Consider the following 26,054-nt stretch of genomic DNA (forward strand, 5'->3'; position numbering starts at 1 on the left):
TACAAGGCTTGGGATCATCAGGGAAAACCCAGTGTTGCTCCATTGCGTGGTGTCCACAACGTGTCCTGAGCCAAAGGGAGGCCAGAGGGAATTAAAAGAGTGGCTGGAAACAGCTCTGCCTTTGAAACAACAGCAAGGAGAACACGGGCAGGCAGTGGGCCTTTCTTGCCAGAGGGAGAAGCACTTTCTGTTCACCCCTCAGAGCCTGGCACAGAGCTCCCCACCCCGCTAACTCCACATCACTTTGCTCCCTCAGCTCTTTACAGTGACCCTGCAGGCCTGTCTAGGCTCTGAGGGGAATCAAGGATTTGGAGCCATTAGGCTGCAGGTGTTGCCACTTAGTTGGTTGTGTATCAGCTAATTCAGGCTGCAGTGCCAAGCCCTGCTCTTTCCCATGTAATTGCAACGGGTAAGTAAATAGAACATTCATGAGATTTTTGGTCCCATCATTAATTATTTCTGAAAGGGCTTTTAGGATACGCCTCAAAACCCCAGACAGAAAGATGACGTGCGTGACATCAAGATGCTCACAGCCGCAGCAGAAATGAAAACAAGGAAAATCAGAAGATCTTTTGCTCCTTTTTACTCTTTACTGCAGTCCCCTGGTCCCACTTCATGCAGACCCACCGAGCCTGGAAGTGTCCCCTGGCCCAGCCGCGGCTCTCAGGGTTTTTGTATCTCCAAATTTCACTTCAAATGGGGTGATCTGGGGACTGTTGAGAGGTGCCTGGTGCTGTTGGGTGCTCCCACTTTTAAACGCTGGCAATTTTAAGGTGTGCGCAGTGGCATTGCTCAAAGTGGGTTCCCTCTGTGTGTGCGTGTCCCTGGGGAAGGCATTCCAGCAGGAACTACGGGGCTCTTTAAAAGCCCCAGAGAGAGCCTGGACGCACTCCTTGGTCTGACCCGCTGCACCCAGCGCTTACACATCCAAACTCGGAGCGACCCAGGGGCCGGTGGCACCCCCCGTTTGACGGGGTGGCACTTCCAAGGGACACAAAAAAGTGGTGTCCCACGCGTGTCTGCAAAGCCCCCGGGGCGGTTCCTCGCAGCGATCCCCCCGTGCCCGGCTCCCGCAGCCGCTGCGGGCGGGGGCTGCGGGCGGGGGCTGCGGGCGGGGGCTGCGGGCGGGGGCTGCGGGCGGGGGCTGCGGGCGGGGGCTGCGGGCGGCTCCGCCCCGGCGCTCCGCGCTCCCCGCCCCGCCGGCCGCCCGGCTCCCGCCGCCGCGCCTGCTGCATGCTCGGTGCTCAGCCCCAGCCGGAGGTGGAAGATGGCGGAGCCGGGGCCGGATTGCAGCTCTCTGCTCGACGAGGATCTCTCCTCCTTCGTCTTCAGTTACCTAGCTGACAGCCAGGTAGGCAGCGCGGGGGGGGCTCTGCTGCGCGGCTCCCCGGCGCGCTGCACCGGAGGGGGGGAGCGGACGGACCCCCCCGCTGCTTGCCGGAGCACCCCGGGGAAGAGCCGGCGCTGCCGGAGCGGGGCTGCGGGGCTCGGCTCGTCCGCCGGGCCGCCCGGGGGTGCGCGGCGGTCCCGTTCTCTCCGCGGCTGCGGAGCCGGCCGCCCGCGGGGCTGTGCGCGCCCCTCCCGGGGCTCCCGGGCGGCCGCAGCCCCGCAGCCCCGCCGGCGCTTTCAGCACCACTCGCACGTGGACTCCCGCGCCCCCCCGTTCCCCCATCGGCCGGCAGCTTGGGGGGGACAGGGGACAAGTTGATGGGTCGATGGGTTTCGGTACAGAAGCACCCCCCGGTTGTTAGGGCTCCCCCGAAGGTGGGGAGGGGGCGGCGCAGTGGTGGGGGGGGGGCTCCGCAGGGGGCTGCGCGGTGGGGGCTGATAGAGCCGGGCTGGGGGATGAGTCATGCCGAGCGTCAATTCCACGCATACGGGCTGGGATCTTGGGGGATGGAGGTTTGGGGAGGGGGGGGTGCGACAGCGAGAGGGGTCTCGGTGCTGCGAGTCGCCGGCTCCCAAATGTGGATGGGCTGTGTTTTGGACGGAGCTGGGTATTAAAATCAGATTAAGGCTCCTTGGCAGCTCCGGCGGGATCACGAGAGCGAGCCGTGCTGGCTATAGGGCTCGCATGCTTTTCCATTTTGGGGGCTGCAAGAGAGGCGCTATACAATAAACCGGGCAGGAGCCGGAGCCGGGGCTGAGCCCGAGCATGGCCGCGCATTTCGCAGTCGGCTCGATGAGGCTGCTGCAAGTGCGAAGAGTTTTCTGTAGTTATTTATCATCCCCCCCGACCCTTCACTTTCATAACCACGGATTACAAAATAGCTCTGATTGTGAAGCGAGCGCATTCATCCCAACCCTTGCTCTCTCACCAGTTCAGCCCCGCGATTGCAAACAGCCAGGAGCGTGTGTGTTTGTGGGGAACAGGACCAGGGCTAATCCTGCCGCCGTTTGGGTTCAAAACAAACACGGGCTCGAGACCTGGTAAATCAGATTTGCCCGCGGTGCGTGTGCCAGACAGAACCAGGCAGGGCTTGCCACCAGCCAGATTGATGTAGTCCCGGCACCTCTGCCCGCCTGCACCAGCGCCAGAGCGCTCCGGCTTGGCACGGGACCGGGCGGCTTCTGGGGGCAGAGCAGGGGGGAGGCAGCTTGGCTTCTTAACCAAGAGCTGCTGACAGGTTGATTACAGCAGAAGGGTCAGGAAAGGTGAGAAGTGGGCCGAGATTTTGTAAGCACTTTGTGGGTTTTTTCCATTTTGTTATTGCTGAGGGAGCCATCGGCTTGCAGGAGGGGAGGCTGGCTGTGTGGGACACTGTCCCCCGAGCGGGCTGCGTGTGTGGGATGCCATCCCCTGGAAGTATGGCACAAAGGCTGCAGCTCCCACCAGCCCCATTGCTCCCTGAGCAGGTGAAAGTTCCTGGCTCCATTTCCCTATAATAACACTCCTGTTCTCAGTGTGTTAACCGTGACATGAAAAGCTCTTATGGTTGCAGCGTGTGCCTGGAGCCTTGTTTCTCTTTTTCTTTGCTTTTTGGTCAGCATGTGCCAATTTAAGAATATTATTCCAAAGAGCGACTGCTAAGAGAGGGGGAAAAAAAATCCTACGAATTGTCATCCTTCTCTGGTGCAAGCCCACCATGTTGTGAATATTTCCTGGAAAATTTGGAACTGTGAAATGGCCTGTGCTGAAATGAGACAATGTTGATGAAACGTAGTTGGCTGTGTCCCCTGTTTTCTCTCCCTGTCCCCAGCGTGCTCTCTGCTGGAGGGAGCAGCACAGGTAGCGCTGCTCTGAAATCTGCAGGTGTGGGAGGAGAGGAGCAGCGAGGGCAGCGTTGCAGCTCGCTGCAGCTCCCGTGCAGCCCCTCTGTGCTCTCCCGTCCGGCGCCTGCTTTCGATAATTCCGTTTCCTCTTCTGTCCCCACGTGCGCTGAGGGGCTCAGAGCCGCCATGGGAAGAAAAGAGAAGACAGAAAAAGGAAGAAAAAACAGCCCCCCCCAGCTATGATTTGCATGCGTTTGCTTAAGAACCGCCTGAAGTTGTAAGCATGTGTTGTGCTTGTACCTTAACCTCTGATGAAACCGGGGGAAGGCTCCAGCCCTGGCTCTGTCACATGCTGCCTTCTAACTGGGAGCGGGAGGCGGGCCGGGCTGGCGCTGACGTCTCTCCCCATTACTACTGTACGAGCCTCTGCTTACAACTGGGTTACTGACTCCTCTGGGGAGCCCCAAAGCTGCTGCCCCAAGGACCCCAGTGCCCCGGCACGGAGCAGGTTATCCTGAGAGGCTGCGCTGTCAGGAGGCCACGGGATGATGAATAGTGGCCGTTTCCTTCGTGGAAATTTTGAGGAACCGGGACTCTCCTGCTCTCTTGCCCGTGCTTCTCCCCGTCCTGCTTTTGCAGTAGGTTGTGAGAAAGGCACAGTTGGTGCAGGTGCCAGGTGATCCCTTCCCCTCCAGGGGAGGAATCCTGAGCAAGGCTCTGGGGGAGATGCACAGGGAAGGTTTGACAGGGGTATCTGCATCAGTCCCTTATTCATAAGGGTTTGTGCTGAGGGTGCCAGCTAACCTCTATTTACATATCGAGGACAGCGATGATTCACGTGGTACCTGCATTGCTACAGAAAGAAAATCAGGAGTTTTCACTTGATATCTGCCTTTCTCCTGCCAACTCCTTTTTCCTTTTTTTTCTTTTTTTTCCTTTTTTTTTTCCAACAAAAAAAGAATGATTTTGTTCTGCTGCGCCTCAAAATGTGTCCTTTCTGGGCCTGCTTAATCCATTTTGTGCAACTCTGCTGCTCAGAGGTATGAAGCTGGTTGTAGCTGGTTCATCTGCTGGCACCAGGCACTGGGAAGTGCCAGCCAGGCAGCTCTGCCGAGAGCACCGCGGAGCAGCTCTCAGCATCCCTGTGAGAGGCTGGAGCTCTGTGGCTCTAACGGCTTCAATTCGTTTAAAAACCCCAAACAAAGTGCAGCAGGAGGGGGAAAGAAATAATAATAAAAAAACCCAGGCTGCTTCTCAGAGGGATGTTTAAAGATCACATGAACTGAAATACAATATTCCCTCTTTAACTTCCCAGCCTCCTGCTAACAGCTTAATCCATCGATGAGTGCAGGAGGCACAGCGAGCCCGCGCTGGGTTGGCATTTCTAGTGCTGAAGTGGGGATGCATCTCTGATTTCTGATAGTCCTCACTGAGCTGACCGATATCCTGCTTTTTCTGTGGCCTTTCTCTCGAAGATTTGGGGTGGGTTTGGACGATGGACAGCCCGAGGGCCTGTGCAAAATGCATCCTCAGCTGCATTGCTGCAGCGTGGGTCGAAGGGCTGCTGCAGTGGCAGGGCTGGAGGAGGCTGAAGTTTTCTGGGAAGTAGGGTCGCTGTGTCCTGGTGGCTGTCACCGTGCTGGAGCTGGGGGTGCTGGTGGCTGTCCCCACCACAGCAGAATCTGAGCTGGGCCAGGAAACAGGAGGGAGAGGAGAGCTGGGCTGGAACCTGCCCCTCAGAGCCTGCCCCCACACCTGCCTGCCTTCCCCCCGGGATTCTGACCTGTGTTCCCCGCCCCAGGGGTGCCCCATGCCCGGGGGTTTTCCCCCACCTGCCTGCCTGCACATCCCTGCCCCACTCTCATGCTGTAATGGAAAGGCACCTCTCCAACAGGTGAATAATTAAGGGCTCAACGAGGGCCTCCAGCAAAGGGAGCTTTGTGAGGGAGCGGGATCTCTCTCACATTAACCTTTCCAATGTCAAAAGCCTTTTTGTGGGGAGGAACTCCACTTACACAAGCTCTTTGGCATGGATGGTTGTCTAATTAAAAATGCTCTGGAAATGCCCCTTCCAACCCCAAACTCCTGGTTTTGGGGAATGGGTCCCATGTCTGTGGTGCAGGGCTGGGGACAGGGATTGCACAGGCTGGCTCCTGGCAGATGGTTTGTTGTGGCACCAAGAGCAGGAGCCCACCAGGCTCCGAGATTCCCTTTGGTGGGGCTGGGCGCTGTGGCAGGATTTGGGAGCTGCAGTGCTGTAGTGACGGGACAGGGAGAATGCATTCAAACTGACAGAGAGTAGGGTTACAGGAGACACTAGGAAAAAATTCTTCCCTGTGAAGGTGGGGAGGCCTTGGCACAGGTGCCCAGAGAAGCTGTGGCTGCCCCTGGATCCCTGGAAGTGTCCAAGGCCAGGCTGGAAGTCGTCCCTGCCCATGGCATGGGGTGGAATAGACGAGCTTTAAAGTCTCTTCCAACCCAAACAATTGTATGATCCCACGAAGGACACGATTCCCCCCGGCCAGCATGTGCCAGCACCATGGAGGCTTGGGGACATCCCCGGGCCGGGGCAGAGACCAGTCATTGTGCAGGGCCAGTCTGCGCGGCTGCTACTGCCAAATGCCACCACCGAAGCCACCACTTCTGCATGCCCGTGGCCCTGGGGGGATGCTGTCACCGCGGCGAGGGGCACCATCCCCGTTGGGCTCTGCAGCGCTGGCTCTGTCGGGGAAGGGAAGTGCTGTCCCCAGAGACGCGGCTCCACCGGGACCGCGCGTGTGGCACCGCTTGGCCGCCACCGCGGAGCCGGGGACGCGAGGTGCTGGCAGGGCCTCGGCTGCAGACACGTTTGCCGGAGGAATCGGCTTCAGGCTCCCGCAGCTGAGCCCTGCTCCATGGCAACCCGGCGCGGGCTTATATTTCTCGTGACTGCTTGGCAGCCTGGAGTGATTTAGCAGGGGGGAACTCTGTGCGCGCCGGAGCCGCCGCCAGCGCGGCCGTGCCGCGGTGACCGCCACGCTCCGGCCCTGCGGGGCTGCCGGCCGTGCGGGGCTCCAGAGCCCTGCCCGCAGCCCGGGAGCGGGCAGGATCCCCCCTCCTGCTGCCTGCAGAGCCGCCTTCTCGCCTGGACGAGGGTGTTTTAAGATGCCTGTGCTTGTAGTGAGGAGCCAGGGACTAAAGGTTGAAGTTAATGGGGCGGGTGGTCAGGTGAGGTAGTGACCTACTTCCAGGGGCACGGGCACCGGAGGCACTGGGTGATGGTCCAGCCAATGTGTTTCCCTTCCCTTATCGCCCGTCCAATCTGCTTTTCAGCACTTTTCCTGAACTCTGGCTTACAAATTATTATTTATTTATTTATTTATGGCGGTCGGGTTTTTTTTTTCTTTTTCCTTTTTCTTTCAATAACGGGAGCTTCCAAGAAACGCCAAAGGACTTTGCACAGATCTGGCTGCGCTCAGGGCCTTGTCAGCCCTGTCCTCATCCAGCCTCGTCTCACTGCACTTCCCCACGTGGAGGCAACAGCCAAGGCCGAGCTGCTGCATTAAACCAGTTCACTTCTGAATTAACACAGGAAAAAGTAAAAGCTGGAAATCTCCTTTGGCCCTGGGAGATCTGGAAACCCGCCGGGGGAGGGGTTCTTCATGTGGCAAGCGTGGTATCTGCTGGTGGGGGATGTGGAGGGGCTGTGGCAGCCCTGGGGACACGGCCCCATGCAGTAGCCAGAGTCACCTTTGATCTCTGCCGGCTCCGGGCAGCAATGTGGGGCTTAGAGAAAATACTTCCCTTATCTCACATCCCAATGTCCCGAGGCAAAGCCCGCAGGCGCTGGGAGCTGGGTGGGCACCCCAGCACCAGGAGCTTCCCTGAAGGAAGCATGATGATGCTGAAGGGTGCCAGGAGCTTTTTACATCTGTGTCCCCTCTGTCCCCATGGCCCCCTGCCCACCCAGATGGGGACAAAGGCTGGAGAGCCCATGGAGGGCTGATGTGACACTTCCCCCTCCCCTGGGATGAGCAGTACATGCTTTATATGGATGTTTTTGTGCTGAGGTGGCGCCTCCAGCTCTTGCAGGGACTCCAGTTGCAGGGCAGCAGCATATCTTTACTGAGATGCATTTTCTGAATTCTTCCTGTGTGCCCTGCAGCCGGGGCAGCACCACAGCCCCTCTGCTGAGCCAGCCACAGCCAGACCCCTCGGTTCCTGTTTCATTTTGCTTCCAGTTGGGCTCAGAGAGCGGCAGCTCAGCCCTGCTGTCACTTCTGCACCCCCCTTTGTCTTGGGACGCTGCAGGACATGCTTTGTCTGCAGCATGCAGGGGGACAATGTGGGAAGTGTCATCCTTTCGCCCCTGCTGCCCAAAGCCGCCTTCCCCACCTATTCCCCGAGGAACCCTCATTTCCTAATTTTCATGGACGTCAAGAGCAAGGAAATCCTGTGGCGAGGGCCGAGCGTCCTGGCCGGGGCTGCAGGCCCGAGCTGGGGCAGCCTGGGATGGAAGGAAGCCCAGCTGCCTCTCTTCATGTTTGTTCTCCTCCCTCCTGCGCCCTGCAAGGGGGGATGTGGCTTTCACAAGTGACAGCTGGGGCCCTGGCTGTCCTGCCACGAGGTGACCCATGGCCGGAGCAGCTCCAGCTGTCCCTGGGGGTGCAGCATTTTTGCTGAGCATTTTTCTTGCGTTTTTTAGCCAAGTTCCTAGGTAGGAGGGAGTCGAGTTATTATTCTTTCATGAAGAAAGTGCATCTGTAGCTGCAGGGTGTTCGGGAGACTGCCATGACCCCTTGCATGCACGCAGCACTGGCACACTGGGCTGCAGCTGGGCTGGCTTGGAGCTGAGACCAGCACTGGTCACCCCAAGGCCACGGCTGTGCACGTGCCAGGGTGGCAGTGAGGAGCTGGAGGTGACAAACAGGGCACTCACAGCTCTCCTGGAAGGATGAAGCAGGGCCAGGCTCTGCCTCTCTTTACCCTGCAGAGGCCAATCCCTCTGCCAGTTTGGTGTGGTGACACTGGTGGGCACAGAGCCAGTGGCTGTGGACCTTTGCTCCATGTGTGCTGCCCAGGCAGAGCCCACACTCCTGGGCTGGGAGCAGGGCCAGATCCCAGAGCTGGCCAGGGGCTCGCCTTGGCTGGTGCCCGGTGAGCTGCCAGCACCTGCTCCTGCCACGCACAGGCTGCTCACCGGGCACCGGCACGGCGGGGCTGAACTTTGTCCAGCTTCAGTCCTGATTTCTTGGCACCTTCCCTGCCTCGGTGCAAATGTTTGCAACTTCCACAGCCCTTGGCTTCCAGCTAATTAAACTTTGCATTCCTGTTGGCTCCCTGCAAACCCAGGCCGCTTCCCTTTGCCCCGGGCTGGGGGACCTGCGGTTCTGCCTGTGCCAGGTGTGTGTGGCTCAGGGCCACCTTCCTGCACCTTCATGGCAGGAGGATTTTCAAGCCTCCCCTCCAACAGCATCAGCCCCAGAGCTCTGCACAGCTGGAGATTTGAACCACCAGCATCGTTTCTCCTTTTGAGCAGGCTTGCACACAGTCACGACCAAACCGTGCTGATAATGAAAAGGAAAAAAAAACGCAATTTTTTTCTTAAAAAGGAAGTTTCTGTTTCTGTGTGGGCCCCACAGGGAGGCTGGCGCATGCGGGTTTCCAGTGCTAGAACCCATTTCCCAGGTAACAGAACTCCAGCCTGTGAGAACTGTGTGGTTTTCTCAGGCTGAAAGGTTGGACGGTATTTGAGCTGCTTTTTTTTTTCCCTTGTTGCTGTGTCCTTTTAAGAAGGAATAAGTATGTCTATTTATATGTATTTTGAAAATGAAAGCACATGGCCCGTGTCCCCAGAAACCCTCATGGTACATGCTGCCACCCAGCTCTGGGGGGACACTGCTTTGCTGGTGACCACCCCCAGCTCACCCCGGCAGCAGAACTGGGGGGCAGCCCTTGGAGCTGGGGATGAGCTGTGGTAGGTGCAGGACATTCTCCTGGGAATTCTCCATGACACCAGAGGCTTTGGGATGTGGAAGTGGATGCGGCAGGAAGGAAGTTGGTGGCTGAGAGGAGAGCGATGTCATGGGGGGAATGTTGGGACAACATGAATGGGAAGGGCTGGAGCTGCTCACTTCCTTTACTCATGTTGACTCCTCCTGCCCCTGCTCTGAGTGGTGCTGCCTGGCCTGCCTGCAGTGCTGGCTTCTCCCTTCCTCTGCCAGGGCATCCTGGATGCAGAGTGGTTTCCCTGGGGAGAACTGAGGGTCTGCTTGCCCTGGCTGCCTCCTCTCAGTGTCCACCTCAGTGTCCACCAGTGCCCGCTGCCCATCTGCCCAGAGGAGCTGCAAACCCGTCTGCACATCCAGCTGAGTCAAAAATACATGAAAGGCAGATTATCAGGGGGAGACTGTCCTCATCTCTGCCGCTCACTTATGGCAGTGCAAGGACCTGGAAATACAGCTTTCAAGTTTCTCTCTGTATTTATGTAACCCAAACGAACTCTTTTTTGGAAAGAGCCATTCTGTCTCATTTAGATACCTAAATATAGCAGCCTCTCCGGAGGGAGGATTAGCCTGCAAGTGCCCTGGCGGGTATGGGACCTTTGTGCACGGGTGTTATGGGGAGTTTGAACCTCATTCAGTGGGGCCTGGGGGGATTATTCCCTTTGCCATTATCAGGGTGGGCTTGCAGTGTTCTGGGTCAGCGGGGAGCTCACGGCAGTGACCGAGTTGGGAAGCACAAACCTGTGGAGATGTGGACTGCAGGGTTTTTTCTGAATGTCTCGATGCCTTTTGAGGCCAGGGCCCTTCTATGCCCAAACATGCTGTTTGTTACTGTGCTACCACCTCCCCTTGCAGGGAGGATCTGTGCTCCAAAGCGCTGAAGCAGAGCTGAGCTACAGGATGAAACCTCCACATCCAGCCCTGCCAAAGGGCCCCGTGGGGCTGCAGTGCCTCGGGGTGATCAGTGAGGGCTGTTGGAGATGAATCACCCCCACAACGTGGCTGGGTGGAAGGGCAGGGAAGTGCAAGAGTCCTTCTGCCCATAGGTGCACCTCAGGTAAGGTGCACTTTTAGGGAAAGGTGTGGGACCAAGCCTTTGAAATGCCAAGCTGAGGGACACACCCCACAGGTGCCATTTCCCTTTGCCAGGGATGTTCATGGGCATTCAGGGACACCCACCCTCCTGGGCACCAGGGCCTGCACGCTTCCCTGAGAGGCAGGTGTTGGCAGAATCCAGGCACTGTGCACATCCCATGGACCCACTTCTGCTTCTTCACGCACACCAGAGCTCTTTGCCTTTGGATGAGAACAAGAGATGGGTCTGACCATGTGGTGTGGGGGGCCTCTCATGCACCCCCTAGCATCAGCCAGGCTTGCACCTTGCACCAAGCATTAATGGGAGCTGAGTTTCTCAGAGGTGCACAGGGTGACCTTTGCTTTTGCCTTGTAACATTTCCAACTGCCCTGCAAGTGAGGGTGTTACTTCCAAGGAAGTGGGGAGTGGCTGTCTGTGTGTTGTGTGCTGATGTTCCAGGGACTTGGTGACACATGCTGCAGGAGTCTCTGCAGCAGGCTGGTTTTAAGAGTGTGGAGAGGACACCCTTATATTTCCCTCTGCTCCTGCCTGCTTTGCAGCGCTGACACAAGAGCAGCTCCCTGGCCTGGGGCTGCTGCAGGGGCTCCTTGGGATAGGGAGACACACAGAAGCTGCCTTGTATTTTCTGCAGAAAAGCAGAGGGTCCCTCAGCTGTTTGAGCACTGCCTCTGTGCTTTTGGCGTGCTTTTGGCTCTGCCTCCCTGCACACCTCGTCCCCCCGCTGCCCATCCTTGCCCCTCCCTGTGCCCTGTGCCCCGTGCCCAGCTCAGAGCTGTGCAGCCTGTGGTGTGCAGGCTCCTCTGCCATGCCCCTGGGGCAGGAGCCACCTGGCTAAACCGTGGGACCCCGGGGATGTGTCAGTGAACACCTGCAGGCTGGCTCCACACAGCGCCCTTGGACAACCTTGTGAGCCCTGGTGCTGTGTCCCCTCAGCTGCCAGTGCACTGCAGGGACCAGGCAGGTCCTGTTTGGGCGCTGCCCTGCCCAGGTCGGTGTTGGGCCCTAGCAGGGTGCAGGTGAAATGGACAAGGCAGAGGAAGCGGAAGGGGAGGAGGTGGCATGGTGGGCTCTGTGTGGATGGCTCTCAGTGTCCCCAGGATCCCCGAGCTCCTGGCAGATGGCTGCAGCCCTCCCGCCCTGCTCCGAGGAATACAAATGTGCGGCAGATACGGTTACCCGGCCCGGCAGCGGTGTTGGCTTTCATCTGGATCGATATCCTTGCTGGCCTGCGTCTGCGGGAGCGCTCAGCTGGCAGCACAAGCCTGCCCAGGAGCAGACACCCGCCCAGGCTCTGCTGCAGCCCCTGCCCGTCCGTGTGTCCGGCTGCCTCGGCGTGGAGGCAGCGCCGGTGCGGCCGCAGCCGCGCTGTCCGGCTCCGTCATGCGTAAAATGTAATAAATAGGGCCATAAGCCTTTTACAAAGTCTATTTCCACTCTTGGATCCGGGATTTAATGCATGGCTGCTTAGAGAGGCTGAGGATTTCAGGGGTCAGCAAGGCTAATTGCACTGCTGGAATAAAAGGGTGCGTGGTGAGGATCCTGCCCGCGGGCAGGAGCGGGTGCCGGGGGTCCCAGTCCCCCGCCCGCTGCCCCGGCCCTCTGTGCTTCCTGCCTGCAGTCTGGGAATGCCACGGCCAGGTGTGGCAGCTTGGCGAGGGCTGGGGTCCCCAGGGAGGTCTCTTTTGGGGCCTGGGAGGCCGAGCCAGCTGGGGAGTCACATGCTGCAGGTGTTCGATTCCCCGCTGCTCCGTGGTGTCTGTGTGTGTCTGCCCAGGCACGGCTGGCTGGAGCGCTTGATCTTAGATTACCTGTAAGCCAGGGAAAGCCTCTGCGGGGCCAAGGGCCAGTGAGGATCAGGGCTGTCCTGGTGCCAGCTCAGCCCCAGCCTGCAGCATCTCCTTCAGCTGCAGAGAGGAGCTGGGTACCATCCTGCCAGGCTGTGCCAGCGGGCCCTGATGCCACAAACTGGGATGTGAAGGGATGTGTGGCCTGTGCCGGGGAGACAGCCCCACTGGGAATGGAAATGCCCTGCTGGGGGAGAGACCTGAATGGGGGGTGCTCCAGAGCCGGGTGTGCTGGCTGGCCAGCACAGGGCTGGGGTCAGGACCTGGACAGAGCTTTCCTGGAGATGCCAGGGAGGGGCTGATGGGATGTGCGGGCTCTGCATCACCAGGACAACCGGCAGCCACACGCGCCCTGTAAGGAGGGGGACCCAGATGCCCCGAGGCTGCCGGGCGCGCGCCCTGTGCCAGCCGCTCGCTCTGGCAGGGCTGTGCCGCCGGCCACGGCAGACGGAGGACGCCAGCTCCGCTCAGTGACTCCGCTGGCTGATCCCGTCATCTCCATCTCGCGCCAAGTGCTGAAGTCGCCATGGAAACCGGCATGGCAGCAGCCTCGCCAGCATCCTCACTCCCAGCGCCCGGTCGGTGCCGCGCCGGTGCCGGGTGACCGGTGGCAGCCTTGGCCACCACTGCTGGTCCCCGTTCCTTGGGGGCGTCAGTCCCGCTGCTGGGCTCGGGGATGCACACGGGGCCCTTTCCTGGAGCCATGGCAGGGCCCGATCCATTAGAGCTCCTCCATCCCGCAGAGCCCTGCAGGAAGCACAAAGCAAAAGCCCGAGAGTATTGCTATTAATAGTACCTGCTCACAAAGTTATCTTTAGCTGCAGTGCTCCCACCTTCATTCATAACAGCCATGGCACAGGCCTGACTCTTCGCCCTGCTGCTGGAGTGGCTTTGAGGTAACCCCGGCATCCCCAGGTGCCCCGCTCGCCTGGGCTTCCACCACTCAGCAGCCTTTCCTCTGCCTGTGCTGCAAACCTTTCCCCGTAGTGGGAAATGGAGCTGGATTTCTTTTCCAGGGTTCATTTTTCTGTGGTGACCGTAACTCTGAACTCTGCTTGGCTTTGCCTCTCCTCCCACATTGCTCCTGTGCAGCAGGGTTGTATCTTGCCAAAAGCTTTCTCCCTGGAGCATCCCTGCTGGAATTCCACGCTGGTGCTGGGATTTTGCTTGATCAGTGGAGGAGGCAGTGCATGAAGTTGACTATTGGGGATGGAGCATTTTCCCCTTGTACTTCAGTGGGTGTTTTCATAGGTTTCAAGCTGTGGTCCACCCTTCCCAGCATCTTTCATCTCCAGAGCTCACACAGATCCTGGGAGGGTGCAGGGCTTTGAAAGGGCTTTGAGGATTCAAGGGCTCATCCCACTCCTTTGAGGCAGCATCTCCCACCGTTGCCAGGGAAAGGCCTGTTGCTCCTATTCTTGAACTCGGCAGTCGCTGAGTTCCTCAGGTTCCTGGGTTAATCTGTTCCTGCCTTTAATGAGCTGCCTCATTAAAGTGTTTTTCCTAATAACCAACCCTCCGGGCTGGGTGATGTTCAGCTACAGACAACTGGAGACCTGCAGGCTGCAAAGGGCTGTTCAGGCTGCGTGTGGGGTGCAGGGTGAGCACCATCTCTCTTCTCCCACACGGTGCCAAAAAGGCTGTGAAGGGGGCAGCTCAAAGCACCCCAAATCTGCCTCTCCTGGACTCCAGCACCAGACCTACTGCACCCACAAACACAGGGCAGGCTGTACTGAGGGTGGCATTTGCCCTTGGGGTGCAGCAAACAGGGGATACTGGGACTAACCCACCTGCTGCAGAGTCTTCCTACAAAATGTTCTTACCCAGGGGTGTGCAGCACAGGGGTTGGACATCACCCTAGGAGCCAAACCTGTGGGTGCATGCCTGCACCCCTTGGGCTGGGAGGCGTCTGCCCAGCCCTAATGAGGGGGTTTGAGCTGCTTACCTTGGTGCCTGGGAGCTGATCTGGCTGGTTTGGATAAATGGAAGGGGAAGTCTCTCTCCTGGGGGCCTGCTCTGTGTGGAGTGCACACACAGCTTGCAGCCGTGGCCGCCTAGGAACATCCATCCTGCAGGCAGCTGTCCCACCTGGTCCCCTTGTTCTGCAGGCATCTGTCCCACCTGGTCCCCCAGCTCCGTGGTGGCTGCTCTGGGCCAGCAGGAGGAAGGCTGGGAGCCCTCGGAGCAGGGGCTCCCCAGGAGCAGCTTCCACAGAGCCTCTGGTGAAGCAGCAGCTGCCACAGCCCCTGTCCCCAGGCCGTGGTTTTTAGGGTGTCAATGATGCAAGGCAGGAAGGTGCCTGGTTCTGGGGCTGCTCCATTTATATTTAGCTGACCCACTTGCCGAGCGGGGGCTGCTGGTCCATCCTGGTGCTGCACTTGGGGTGCTGTGAGGGAGTGCAGCAGCAGCATCCGGCTGGGAGCGAAGGGCTGGCCTGCATCCCTGCATTCCTGCATCCTGCATCCCTGCACCCTGAGCTTGCTCTGGAAGGGCTGGACTGTGCTGGCACCCACCCTGCAGCCTGCCAGCCCCTCAGCACCACTCCCAGCCTTCCCCATCCAGCAGCACCCCAGATCCCACAGGGAAGGATGAGCTGTGGTGCCCCAGCAGGGGTGGAGAGGCAGCAATTGCTGCTGCAGGGAGCAGCCTGAGGTTGTGCACAGCCTGAGGCAGGAGCAGGCACTGCTCCAGCCCGTTCCTGGAGCCATCCCATGGGGTTCTCCTGGCTCTCCAGCCTCAGCTCACCCCGCCAGCATCCTGCTGCTGTCTGCGGTGGGTGCTGCCACTGCGTGAGGGGCTTCAGGGAACTCCTGGAAAGCGCTGGGCTGCCAAAACACATCCTCTCATTGCCAAGCACCTGCGAGGCAGCTGCTTCCCCAGGGCAGGAAGGAGATAAAAAGAAAATCTCTTTCAAAGGCAGGGTGGCCTCCTCCCCAGGATCAGGGCGGGTGGCCAGGATGCTTTCCCGAAAAGAGCCGCAATCCCTGCGTAGTGAGGGGCTGGAGGGGACATGGTGTTCCCATCCTGATGTCCCTGTGGCTGCGTGTTTCCAGGGCTGTTGTGGTTGGCACACCTGGAGAAAGGCGAGTCCCCAAGGCAGGTCAGAGCAAAGCACTTGCTGCGGAAAGGGAAATTAATTATGGGCACTTTGCTGCACTCCAAGTGACTGCAAAGGCTGATGTTTCTCCTGTTGGCCCATAAACTAATTGTAACGGCGAAACCTCAACAAAAGCCAGGCTCTTAAATGCTTTCTTAATTAATAATTCTCAATAATCACTTGACGTCAATGGCCAATTAAAACTTTGGAGAAGGGAAGTTGTTGTTAAGTGCCCGGTACCTTTGCTCCTCCAGTCGCTGCAGCTCTGATGAATCCTGCAGAAAAGCGCCGCCGGGAGGGCCAAGCCCGATGTTTTTAAAGGAAAACATTAAGCAGGAAAAACGTGAATATTCACGTGAGTGTCCACAGGGACAAGAGCAGGGAAGCTGAGCAGTCACTTGGCTCTGCTGCTCCCTGCTGAGCAGCTAGCAGGGGATGGCAATGCAAGCACCCAGAGGGTGGCACCAGGGGTGCCCCTTTCCTGCCCCTCTGGTGTGCTGAGCCCCCACGGACAGCATGAGTGGAAGGGCATTGTTTCAGGGAGTCCATATTCCAGGGCTCTTTAAGGTCCTGCTGAATGTCCTGTCCCATGGTGGGTCCTTGATTTGTTATGTGCCTCCTTCTTCTCCTTCTCTTTCTCTTCCTCCTTCCCACAGTCTGTCTGAGGTCAGCATCTCCCAGCTCGGCCCTGCCAGGCCTGAAAGCATCACCAGCTGGATTTTATTGGGTGGAGCTGAGTGGTCCCCAATCCATCTACTGTTAAGTGGAGCCTTTGTAAAGCTGCCATTCATCTCCCTGCAGTGCTTGTGGCTGCAGCGGAGTGCTGGGAGGGTTAATGTCCTCCTCCTCCTCCTTCTTCTCCTCCTCCTCCTTCTCTCAGCTTCACAGCCATCTTAAAACTGCTGGAGCCAGGGCTGTGCACTCCCTGCTCCCACTCCTTTTACAGTATGGGCTGGCTGGCCAGGGAGCCCGGGCGGCTCCTCCATCCATCCAACTCTTTTCCTTCTTTGGATGTGCCCTGCTCTGGCTGCCTGGACACTGCCTCCCCCCATGGGACCCATGCCCCTGGTGAGGGGTGATGCCCGGGGCCAGGGGCTGCCATGGCTGGGCTCAGCAGTGTCAGGGTGAGATTTTTGCCCACATTTCTCCAGGACAGTGCTGGGTGTCTGCCAAGGTGGATGCCAGCGGCTCCCGGGCACCGATGGCACTGAGTGGGCACTTTATACCTGCAAATCCCTTGGCAGGCACTGGGAAATCCTCCTGTGGGAAAGGTGGGAGAGGGTCAGAGCTGTCAGCCAAAGGAGGGTGAGGAGCGTGGAAGAGGGGGCAAGGAGCTTTGTGGCAGAGTATCCCATCCATGATGGGCACGGGCTGCTCCCAGCAGGGCAGCAGCAGTCCTGCAGTGGGGAAAAGCAGTGGGAGCCCTGCAGTGCAGGGAGCAGAGAGGGCAGAGCCTCAGGCAGGCAGGCTCTGCTCCCCACTGAGCTCCTGCCCTGCCTGTCACCCCTCACAGCTGGTTCAGGGGGTCCCTGGGGGTCCCGGGGGTGTTGCTGATGGCCGTGGGAGAGTTGCTGAGCCTGTGCTGATGGCCAGGCACAGCCCCAGCCCTCTGTGTGTCAGGACAGCAGCAGCACGTGCTCCTGCCTCTGTACCCCAGTGTGGCCTCTTACCCAAATACCAGCCACTGCCCAAGGGTTTGTGCCCCTCCTGACCCTGGGGAAAGCAGGGGAAAGGCCTCTGGGGCCGAGGGGGAGGCAGAAACTGGGTGTCCCTGTGTCCCCTCTGTGCTGCTTCAGCAGATGTCAGCACAGGGAGCCGGAGGAGGTCACTCAGGGATCGCATCTGGGCATTTTTTGGGTTGCTGAAAGTCCGTGCATAGGATGGTGCCTGAAAAGGGAATGAGGGGAGAAGGGGGAGCAGCCCCAAAAGGTACAGGGAGGTCTCTGGTGCTGCAGGTCCCCGTGGGTCAGTGGCAGGAACAGTGGGGACCCTCTGGGGGGACCAAGGACCTGTCATTCCAAGCGGCTTCTTCATGAGCCCTGTGCCTGTCCTGCCTGTCCCTGTATGGGGACAGCAGCCTGGGGTGTGAGTCCCTCGTGTCCTTGGTGTCCCTGCAGCCACCAGGCTCAGGGCAGGGACTGTCACCTCTACCCCTGCTGGGGGATGCTCCTGGGGCTGTGTCCCACCCTCCCAGTGCCCAGGTGCGACAGGGTGGGTGTGCAGCAGGAGTGCCAGGCAGGTTCCCAGTCCCCTCCCAAGCAGGTGGCACAGTGGGCACCAGGCTGCCTCTGCTGCTGCCACCACTCCACCCTATTGTCCCCAAGGAGGATGAGGCAGCCCTGGCAGACCTCCCAGCTTGGGAGGCCCTTGAGAGGTCCCAGTAGCAGTGTGGGGGGCAGGACTGGTGCTGTTGTGGGTCCAGCTGCTCTCCAGCAGGGATGATGAATGGCTTAACCCTCTCCTGGCACTGCCAGCCTCCTGCTTGGATGGATGCATCAGGATGGGATGCCTGGAGTTGTCCTGCTTGGCCCCATCTCAATGGCACTCAGTGCCAGCAGTGGGGGGATGGCTGCTGAGAGTCCTAGCAGGGCCACAGCCCATCCTGGCTGCCTGGCATCCCTCCTTTTCACCTCTTTGTCCCAGATGTGCTGCTGGAGGCACGCAGGCCTCCTGCCAAAGGATGGGTGGCTTTCCTGTGGCTTCCCTGCTGCCAGAGCCCAGGGATGGCTCCTCACCCAAGGCAGCCACGGTGCCAGTGCTCAGCCTGGCTGCACTTGCTGTCTCCCTGGCACTACAGGCAGGGGATCGTCTGCCAAGCACCGGGGTCACACCAGGATTTATCTCTCTGCTGCACATCCCAGAGGAGAGGAGATGGAGGCACCCATGGCTCCCTGCCCCTCCTGCCTCTCTGCTCCAGCTGTGGCTGGTTTGGTTGAGGAAGATCCCTGATTTTCACTGTGGGGAAGCCACAAGAAAGCCTCCTGTCCTTTGCCAGAAACCAGGGCACCCTCACCAGGAGCAGGGGACCCCCTTCCCACCCCCTTCCCTGCTCATGCCAGCGCATGTAAACCCTTGTGGGATGCAGGGTGGGGGATTTGGACTCAGTCTCATCTCTCAGGAGACACCCAGGGAAAAGCCTCGTGGATTATTTTATGCTTTGCACCCAGTTTGGGCCAGTGTGAGCCTGTGGATATGTCCAGGCAGCCCCAGCCATGGGTGAGGGGAGCATCAGTGCAGCCCCTGGCTCCTCTCACACCAAAGCCAGCAGCTGCAGGATAATAAATGAGGAGTCTAAATTTAGACCCTGTGTCTGGAGCAGCGTCACGGCATTGCCAGAGGGTTTTACCATTCACCACAGGCAGGTTTCCCCACTCCTCCAGCTCCATGCCACCTCTGCAGAAAAGCTCATCAAAGACATCCAGCTGGAAAAGCACCCCGAACAGAAAATCTGATACCTGCACAAAATCTCTGTGCCCACCGAGGGATGACAGAGCAGAGCATTCCAGGGAGCCTTGGAAGGAGCTGGCCTGGGGCCCGTTTCCTTTGGCAAAGGCTTTATTTTGTTGCACAGAATTTCGTAGTAAAGAAAACAGGGATGGAGCCATCCCTTGTGCCACCCCAGCCCCGTGGCAGCTCCTGTCCCAGCTGACAGGGAATCCGTGTTGAAATTCCAGCAGAGGCTGGAGTGTTGTGCAAAGAGCCCTGTGCAGAGCCAGGCTGTGCTTTCCTGGCAGCCCAGAGTGCCAGGCTGCTACTGGCTTGGGAATGAGGGGATTTGCATGAAGATTCCTGGTGCTGCCTCTGGGATTTTCCCCGTGTGTTGCAATGTCAGAGGGTGTTGGGAACAGATGCTGTCCACTGCTGGCTCCTCCTGGCCTGGGGAGGGTTTCTCCAGGCAAAGCCAAACACTGAGCCCTTGCCATGAGGTGTGAGTGTGGCAGGGACAGCTGGTGACAGGAATGTGACCAGCTCTGCCCAGGCCTTTCTTCGTGGCTCACAGCACCAGGACTTTTTCCCTGCACCCTTCTTTCCACAGAGTTCCTGCACCTCCCAGGGATGGGAAATGCCAAGGTGAGCACAGTGCTGGGTAAAACTCACCAGCAGTGGGGCCAACAGCCCCTTCCCACTGCCTGCACAGCCCCACATCTCTGCTCTGAGCTGGGCACCGTGGAAGCTGGGGCTGCCCCTGGATCCCTGGCAGTGCCCAAGGCCAGGCTGGATGGGGCTTGGAGCACCCTGGGATACGGAAGGTGGAACAAAACCTTGAAGGCTCCTTCCCATTGCAAACCATTCCCTGGTTCTGTGAAGGTGCACCACCTTCCCTGCGCCCGCCCGTGGTGCCAGCTGTGCCTTGGCACTACAGGGACACTTGAGGACACCCCAAGGACACCCCACTGGCAGAGCTGGCTCACAGCTGAGCTGGGGGAGAGCAGCACATGGTGCCGGGGGTCAGTGAGCCCCTGCCTGCCCCCCACATCCCAGGGCACCCCAGCCCCTCGGCCAGAGCAGGCGTGGCGTGTTCAGCGTGGGGACAGAGGCACCCGCAGAGCTTGGGCAGCTGCCCAGGGCACTGGCAGCCGTTTGGGAGGAGGAGGAGGAGGAGGAAGGCACCTGACTGCCAGGCAGGAGTCCAACTAGTTGAAACAGCTCCCGTTGTGGTTTGCATAACCCAGCCTGGCTCGGCCAGCTCTGGGTACACACGGTGTCACCTGGCCACCAGGCTGGCAGTGCGGCTGGGTGGGCAGGCTAGGGGCTGCCTCTCTGGTGCCCACCATGCCCTCTGTACCCTGCTGTCAGGCTGGGAGGGGCAGGGCTGGCTGTTCTCCTCCAGTGCAGCCCCAGCTGTGGGGCTGTGGCCCAGCAATGTCCCCTCGGTGCCACACCGAGCGCAGCCCTGTCCCGCTGCCCTCCCTCCCTGCAGGACCCTCCAAGGTGACACTGCAGGCTTTGACAAGGGCTCCTGGGGCTCTGACAAGGGCTCCTGGCCAGGCTCCCACATGGCAGCCCCTGCCACGGGGGCAGCAGAGGCAGAGGGATGGATAAGAGCGGGTGGATAAGAGCGAGGCAGGGCTGGGAGCTGGAGCTGCTCACATCTCACATGATTGGGGAGCTGCTGCCAGGCTCTGGAGCCATGCATAGTGCATGGAGGTGGCACACCACGCCAGGCCTGAGCAGCCTTAACCCCTGCCAGCCCTGCTCGGGCTTTCAAACCACCTGGCACTGCCAGGCTAGAGGTGGCATCCCCCACTCCAGAGGGGACCCCTGGCTCTGATGCTCCCAACCCAGGGGTGGCTGCTGGGTCAGAGCAGTTCCTGTCAGATCCAGAGCTCAGGGCTGGCTTTCAGGCCAGCCTGCCCTGGGGTCTCTGGCTTTCTGTTGATCCCTGGATTAGCTGGGGTCAGAAATAGGGGGGGACAAGGCTTGGGGGCAGGCAAGCTCAGGGCAGGGTGGCACAGCACGTGGAGCAGTTAAAGGATCTGATTTAGTGTAAGAACTCATGCTTGTGAGCTTCACCCCAACTGGTTTGGGAGGAGGAGAGGGGCCCCCAACTGGTTTGGGAGGAGCAGAGGGGCCCCCAACTGGTTTGGGAGGAGCAGAGGGGCCCCAGCTGCTGCCGCAGGGAGCAGCCAGACCCCTCCTCTCATGCCCTGTTGGAGCCTGCCTGGGGTTTTGGGGAGGGGAAAGGTGTGGTCCCTCACAGGAGAGAATTTGGAATAGAACAAAGCTTTGTGGATGTGGGTTTGCATGTGCTCCTGAAGGAGCTTCTTGCCCTCATAGGGTTTTTCTATCTGGAGATCTTGGAGCCATTTCTTTCCAGGGTGAGTCAGTTGTTTGTGGAGTAGGAAGCCCGAGGAAAGCAGGTTGGCAGCACCGGCTCCAGGCTGTGGCTCGCAGAAATGCTTCCTGCAGAGCCAAAAAGCAGGGGCAGAGCCCAGCCCTGGGGCAGGTAGCCTGGCTGGGACAGCTGACAGTGCCCGGGTGCAGACCCGGACACAGCAAAGCCTTGTGCAGCCCCAGGAAATCCCCGGAGCAAACAGGTTGTGCTGCTGTGTGCCCAGCCTGCCCAGAGCTGCTGCTCGTGGTTCTCACCTCCACCATCCACCTGGGAGCGTGTCCCTGCATCCCCAGGCCTGCTGGGACCTGCTCTCCTCCCACCTTTCCCACAGAACTGGAGTGGTGTCAATACTGATAATCACTTTATGCCAAGGACTCCTGATGCCCACCTGGAAAATACCCAGCTGGCAGCACTGCCCCTCCCCAGCAGCTTTGTGGGCACAGAGGTGTCACAGCAGAGGCACAAGGTGACCACGAGGTGACCACACTGGGTGGTGACAGTCCCCTCTGGCCAGGACACCTGCAGAAAATGGGCAATAATTTATTTGGGTGTAGTAGGATGAGGGAGGAAAGGGAGCCCCTGATTCAGGAGGAGAAGAGGGGGCACTCACCTCTTGCTGTTCCCAGGTGATGGGGACAGGGTGCCAGGTTTGTGCAGGGCAGAAGCAGGAGCTGGCATGGGCAGTGCAGCAGTGAGGGGTGGCCAGCAGTGCCCACCCACCCACCTGGCACAGCTGGGGCTTCCAGCTGCACTGGACACACCTGGGCAGGCTGGGCAGGGGGGTAAGGACAGATCTGGGTAGCTTGGAGGGTAAGGACAGATCTGAGTGGTTTTTCCCCCTTGCACAGAAGTTTGCATCCTCATGCATCCAGCTGAAAACTTCATTTTCAGGTGGGAGCTGGGCACAGGGGGGCTCCCACAGCCCCCTGGCAGGAGGGCCAGCTCAGCAGCAGAAGGGCTCCTGGAGGGTCCCACTGAGGGTTGGTGCTGGTGGCCTGAGCCCCAGCAGGGCAGGGCTGTCCCTGCAGAGGGCTGGGGCTGGGCTGGCTGCGAGGTCAGGCTAATGCAGGAAGATCCTCCTTGTGCCTTCTTAACCCCAGCTTGAACCTTCCCCGTCTCCTGCCTCGGCCTGATTAGCACTAAGAGGCTGCTGGTGGCACCAGCAGTGCCAGCCCACGGTGCCTTCCGTGGCTGGAGGCACCTGAACCCCCTCAGAAGCAGCAGGGTGAGCAGGAGCTGGGCTTTCCCCCTGCCCTGCTGCCACCTCCGTGCCAGGAGGGATCCAGCAGGGGACACCTTGTCCAGGCAGTCCCTGCTCCTCAGCAGAGCATCAGCGAGCTGTGAAAAGGCTGCTGTGCCCTGGGGAGGTGAAGGATGTCCTGCAGGTGTTGGGGACAGAGCTGGCAGGGGGTGACAGCGGGCTGGGGTGGCTGGCAGGCAGCAGGTTCTCTCCACCTGCTTGTCAGGTGTGACTGGGCCCGGTGTGACACGGTGTGACCTCAGCTCTGTCACACGGGTGACACCAGAATGTGCTGCGAGTCCCAGCCCTTGCCCAGCTGGGCAGGGCGGGCTGGGGCAGTGCAGGGATTCCCAGGCTGTGGCTCCTGGAAAGCCAAGGGCAGCTTTGGCAGCTTGGGAGATGCCGAGGCTGGGGCTGTGCGTAGGGAGCATGGCTGTGGCTGGCCTTGGTGGCACGAGGCAGTGATGTCCCCGTGGGCAGGGGCTCTGCCTGCCCCTGAGTGCCACCACAGCTGTGACTTCATGGTGTGGCAGTGGAGGGACAGTTGGTGCTTCCATCTGGGATTTGCTCTTGGAGCTGGCTGGGGGGGGTGAAGAGCTGCCAGTGCCACGGTGAGCAGTGCCCATGGAGCGGAGCTGGGGCTGGGTGTGCCAGGCTGTGCCATGGCAGATGTTTGCAATGTCCTCTGGGCAGATAGGGCCTCGTGGAGCCCTGTCAGCCTCTGAGCTGGGCACCAAACCTCCCCAGGGCAGGGGCAGGGCTGCTCCTCCTCACCGGGGTCCCTGTGCCCACATCAGTCATGTGGCTGCTGGCTGCAGGGACGTCAGCAGAGGAAGCTCTGAAAATAATCACCCCCTCATGTTTTCCTTGCAAAAGGAGGGAGTTGCCATCGTGGGGAATTCTTGTGACCAGCAGAGCTGGCTAACAGTCAGCTCCTCAGTGAGTCAGGACTTGTCCCCTGTCATGGCACAGCCATGTCCCCTGTGCTGCCAGCCTGGCTCCCAGGGCTCCACAGCCTTTCCCAGTCCCACTGGGCATCCCCTCAGAGCTGCAGGGCTTGTGCCACCTCTTGCCCTGTCCTTGTCCCACACAGGCTGGAGGACACCTCACAGAAGGAGGGATGGTGGGGGAGCCCTGCCTTCCCCTGCCCCTGCTCCTTCCCTGCCCCTGCTCCTTCCCTGCTCCTTCCCTGCTCCTTCCCCTGCCCCTGCTCCTGCTCCTGCTCCTACCCCTGCTCCTTCCCTGCCTGTCCCATGGCCAGGGGGTCCCATGGCAGGGCTGGGGAGCTGGTGGCACATTTCAGTCCCCACTGTGCTCTGTGCCCAGCCCAGCTCGTGCCAGCTGCTGTCCGTTGGTCCTGCCTTTGCTTTGGGGAGATAAAAAGGGAATTTCCTAGAAAACCCCAGGAATGTTCAGCCCGGGGTCTGTGCCCTGCCTGCCTAGTGCCGTGGAGTGGCAGGGAGCTGGTGACAGGGACAGGGCTGGCAGCAGCCACTGGCACGGGTGTGTTTGGGTGGTGGATGGTGTTTGCCAGGCTGGCTGCTGGCAGGCTGGGCTGCCATGGGGTGCTGCAGCTTGGCCCTGGGGGTGCAGGGTGAAGCTGTCACACTTGGGCAGGCACAGTTCTGAGCACGCTGAGGGTGCCCAGGTGTGCTGGCACTGCCTGGCCAGCCCTGGCAGCCCACAGGGACACAGACAGGGCTGTTTCCATTAGGTGGTGTTGAGAGAGGAGGTGTTCCTTGGGAACAGCCTGTTCCTGCTCTGTCTGCTCCTTGCACAGGGCACAGCCACCACCTGCCCTTGCCTTGTGCCTGGCAGCACTGGGGGGGGCTTTAGGGTCTGTGGGGGCTGCAGGGGCTCCCTGGTGGGTGCTGCAGCCCTAGGCTGGTCCTGGAGCTCAGGCAGAACCAAAGTGGACTCTGTAATCTGGAGCCTGAAGAAATGAGCTGAGCATGGTGTGAACATGCAGCTCTGTAACCTGTGATATACTTTGCTGTGCCCTTCTTCCTAAACCCGACACACCTTTGTTTGAAGTATTCCAGCAGAATGTTGTTTATCCAGGGCATTATTACCAGTATCTCAGGCTCCTTTTTTCTGTCCTGTGACTCAAGGACAGTTTAGTGCAATTTCTTCCATCTTTCCTGCATATCAAAGTTATCCTGGCAAGTTCATGTTTATTGTTTGCGGTTAATGTTTAATATTTCCCATTCCTGGCATCTCCTGGTTGATCTTAATTACACCTTCTAATGTAAGACAAAAGTCAGGGAGCGAGACTGTGCTCAGCCTGGGGCTGGGGCTCAGAGCCTGATGCTGGGCACCCCTTTTCCTACTCAGCACCCTTTTTCCCACCCAGCACCCGCTTTTCCCACCCAGCACATCTCAGGCTGTTGGGAGGGAAGCTGCTCCACGTGTGCCACTGAATCACAGAATTATTTCAGTTGGAAAAGACTTCTGAGGTCATCAGGTCCAACCTTTGAGTCCGAGCTCTGAGTCCAGGATGTGTTGGCACACCATGCTCAGCTCCCACGTGCTGCACCCAGAGGGACCAGCAGAACTTGGTTTGGAGTGGCTCAGGAGGAAGAAGGAGCTGTTTGCTTAGTCCAGGTTTTAAATGAGGTTTTGCCTTTTGCTGGCTGGGCTGAATCGTTAAAACGGATTAGTAGCAAGTTAAAAAAAGTAATTAAAAATTAACAGGGGGCAGAGGGCAAAATGCCTGGCAGGACAGAGAGGTGTCTCCTGCTCTGTGCAGCCTGGGAGGTTCCTGTGGGCCTGCCCCCCAAACCTGGGGAGGGGATGAGGGACCTGCCTGTGCCTGTGCTCACTGTGGGTGCAGGCAGGGTCCCCTCACCTCCAGGGACCCCTCGCCCTTCACTGTGGGGCTCTCAGGCTATAAATATCAGGGGTGTCAAGGGGTGACAGGGCCAAGGCACAACCCGACACCACCTCTCCCTCATTCACAGTGACATTTTGTCAAATGCCACTGGGGAGGGGGGTTGCTTATCTGCTGGCACACACTCTGGTGACCTTCACAGCTCTGGCCAGGTGCCTCCTTGCTGTATTTACACTTATTTATAGCTGTCTCCTCCATTCCCACCTCTGCCCTCCTCCCTGGTGCTGGAGCCAGGCTGTCCCCCCCACACAACCCTCATTCCTCTGGGCTGGCAGGGAGCTGGCACATCCTTGGGGATGATGAGGGGCTGGCAGCACCTGGCCCAGGTGCTGATGGGTGACCCCATGGGGACCGTGTCCCCTGGCTGGGAGCTGTGGGGGCAGCAGGGTGCACCCCTGGGTTTGGTCCTGGTGTGGGTCATGCCCCCAAAGCCTCCTCACTCTGCTTCTGGGGCAGCTCAGGAGGGTGCTGGGGGGTCTGCCTGAAAGGGGGGAATGGCTGTGCCCAGTGCCACCACCCTGGGGAGAGCCCATCCCAGGAACACCCTGAGTCTCCCTGCAGGGCTGTAATCCCCGTTTGAAGCAGTCTGTGATTACGGATTTCCCTGATAAGCCCAGACAACTCTCTGCAAAACCCCTGCCCAAGGATTTTCTTTCCTTTTTTGAGTCCTGGTGAGGGTGAGGAGGGAGAAGCTGCCCTGGGGCCGAGGCAGGGCTGGTGGGAGCAGCACTTGGTGTTCTCAGCATTTCTCTCCTGCTGCTGCTGTGGGTGCCAGCCTGACTCTGCTGGCTGATCTGGGGCACTGCCTGCAGCACGTGTGGATGGATATTTATCCCTTAATGCCTTGGGCAGGC

The 26,054-nt window shown here is 59.4% G+C and overlaps 1 protein-coding gene across 1 annotated transcript in view; it reads left to right on the top strand.

Annotated features, from left to right (window-relative positions):
• Positions 1–1,216: 1,216 nt before the first annotated feature.
• Positions 1,217–26,054, top strand: part of PPARGC1B (PPARG coactivator 1 beta) — a 41,230-nt gene continuing 16,392 nt past the window's right edge. Inside the window, exon 1 of the mRNA XM_084215685.1 lies at positions 1,217–1,351. Within this exon, the coding sequence (XP_084071811.1) occupies positions 1,268–1,351 (84 nt within the window). The 5' untranslated portion in view covers positions 1,217–1,267. The remainder of the gene's footprint in view (positions 1,352–26,054) is intronic.

The sequence above is a fragment of the Fringilla coelebs genome (assembly GCF_963513975.1).
Source record: "Fringilla coelebs genome assembly, chromosome: 15".
Classification (NCBI taxonomy): domain Eukaryota; kingdom Metazoa; phylum Chordata; class Aves; order Passeriformes; family Fringillidae; genus Fringilla; species Fringilla coelebs.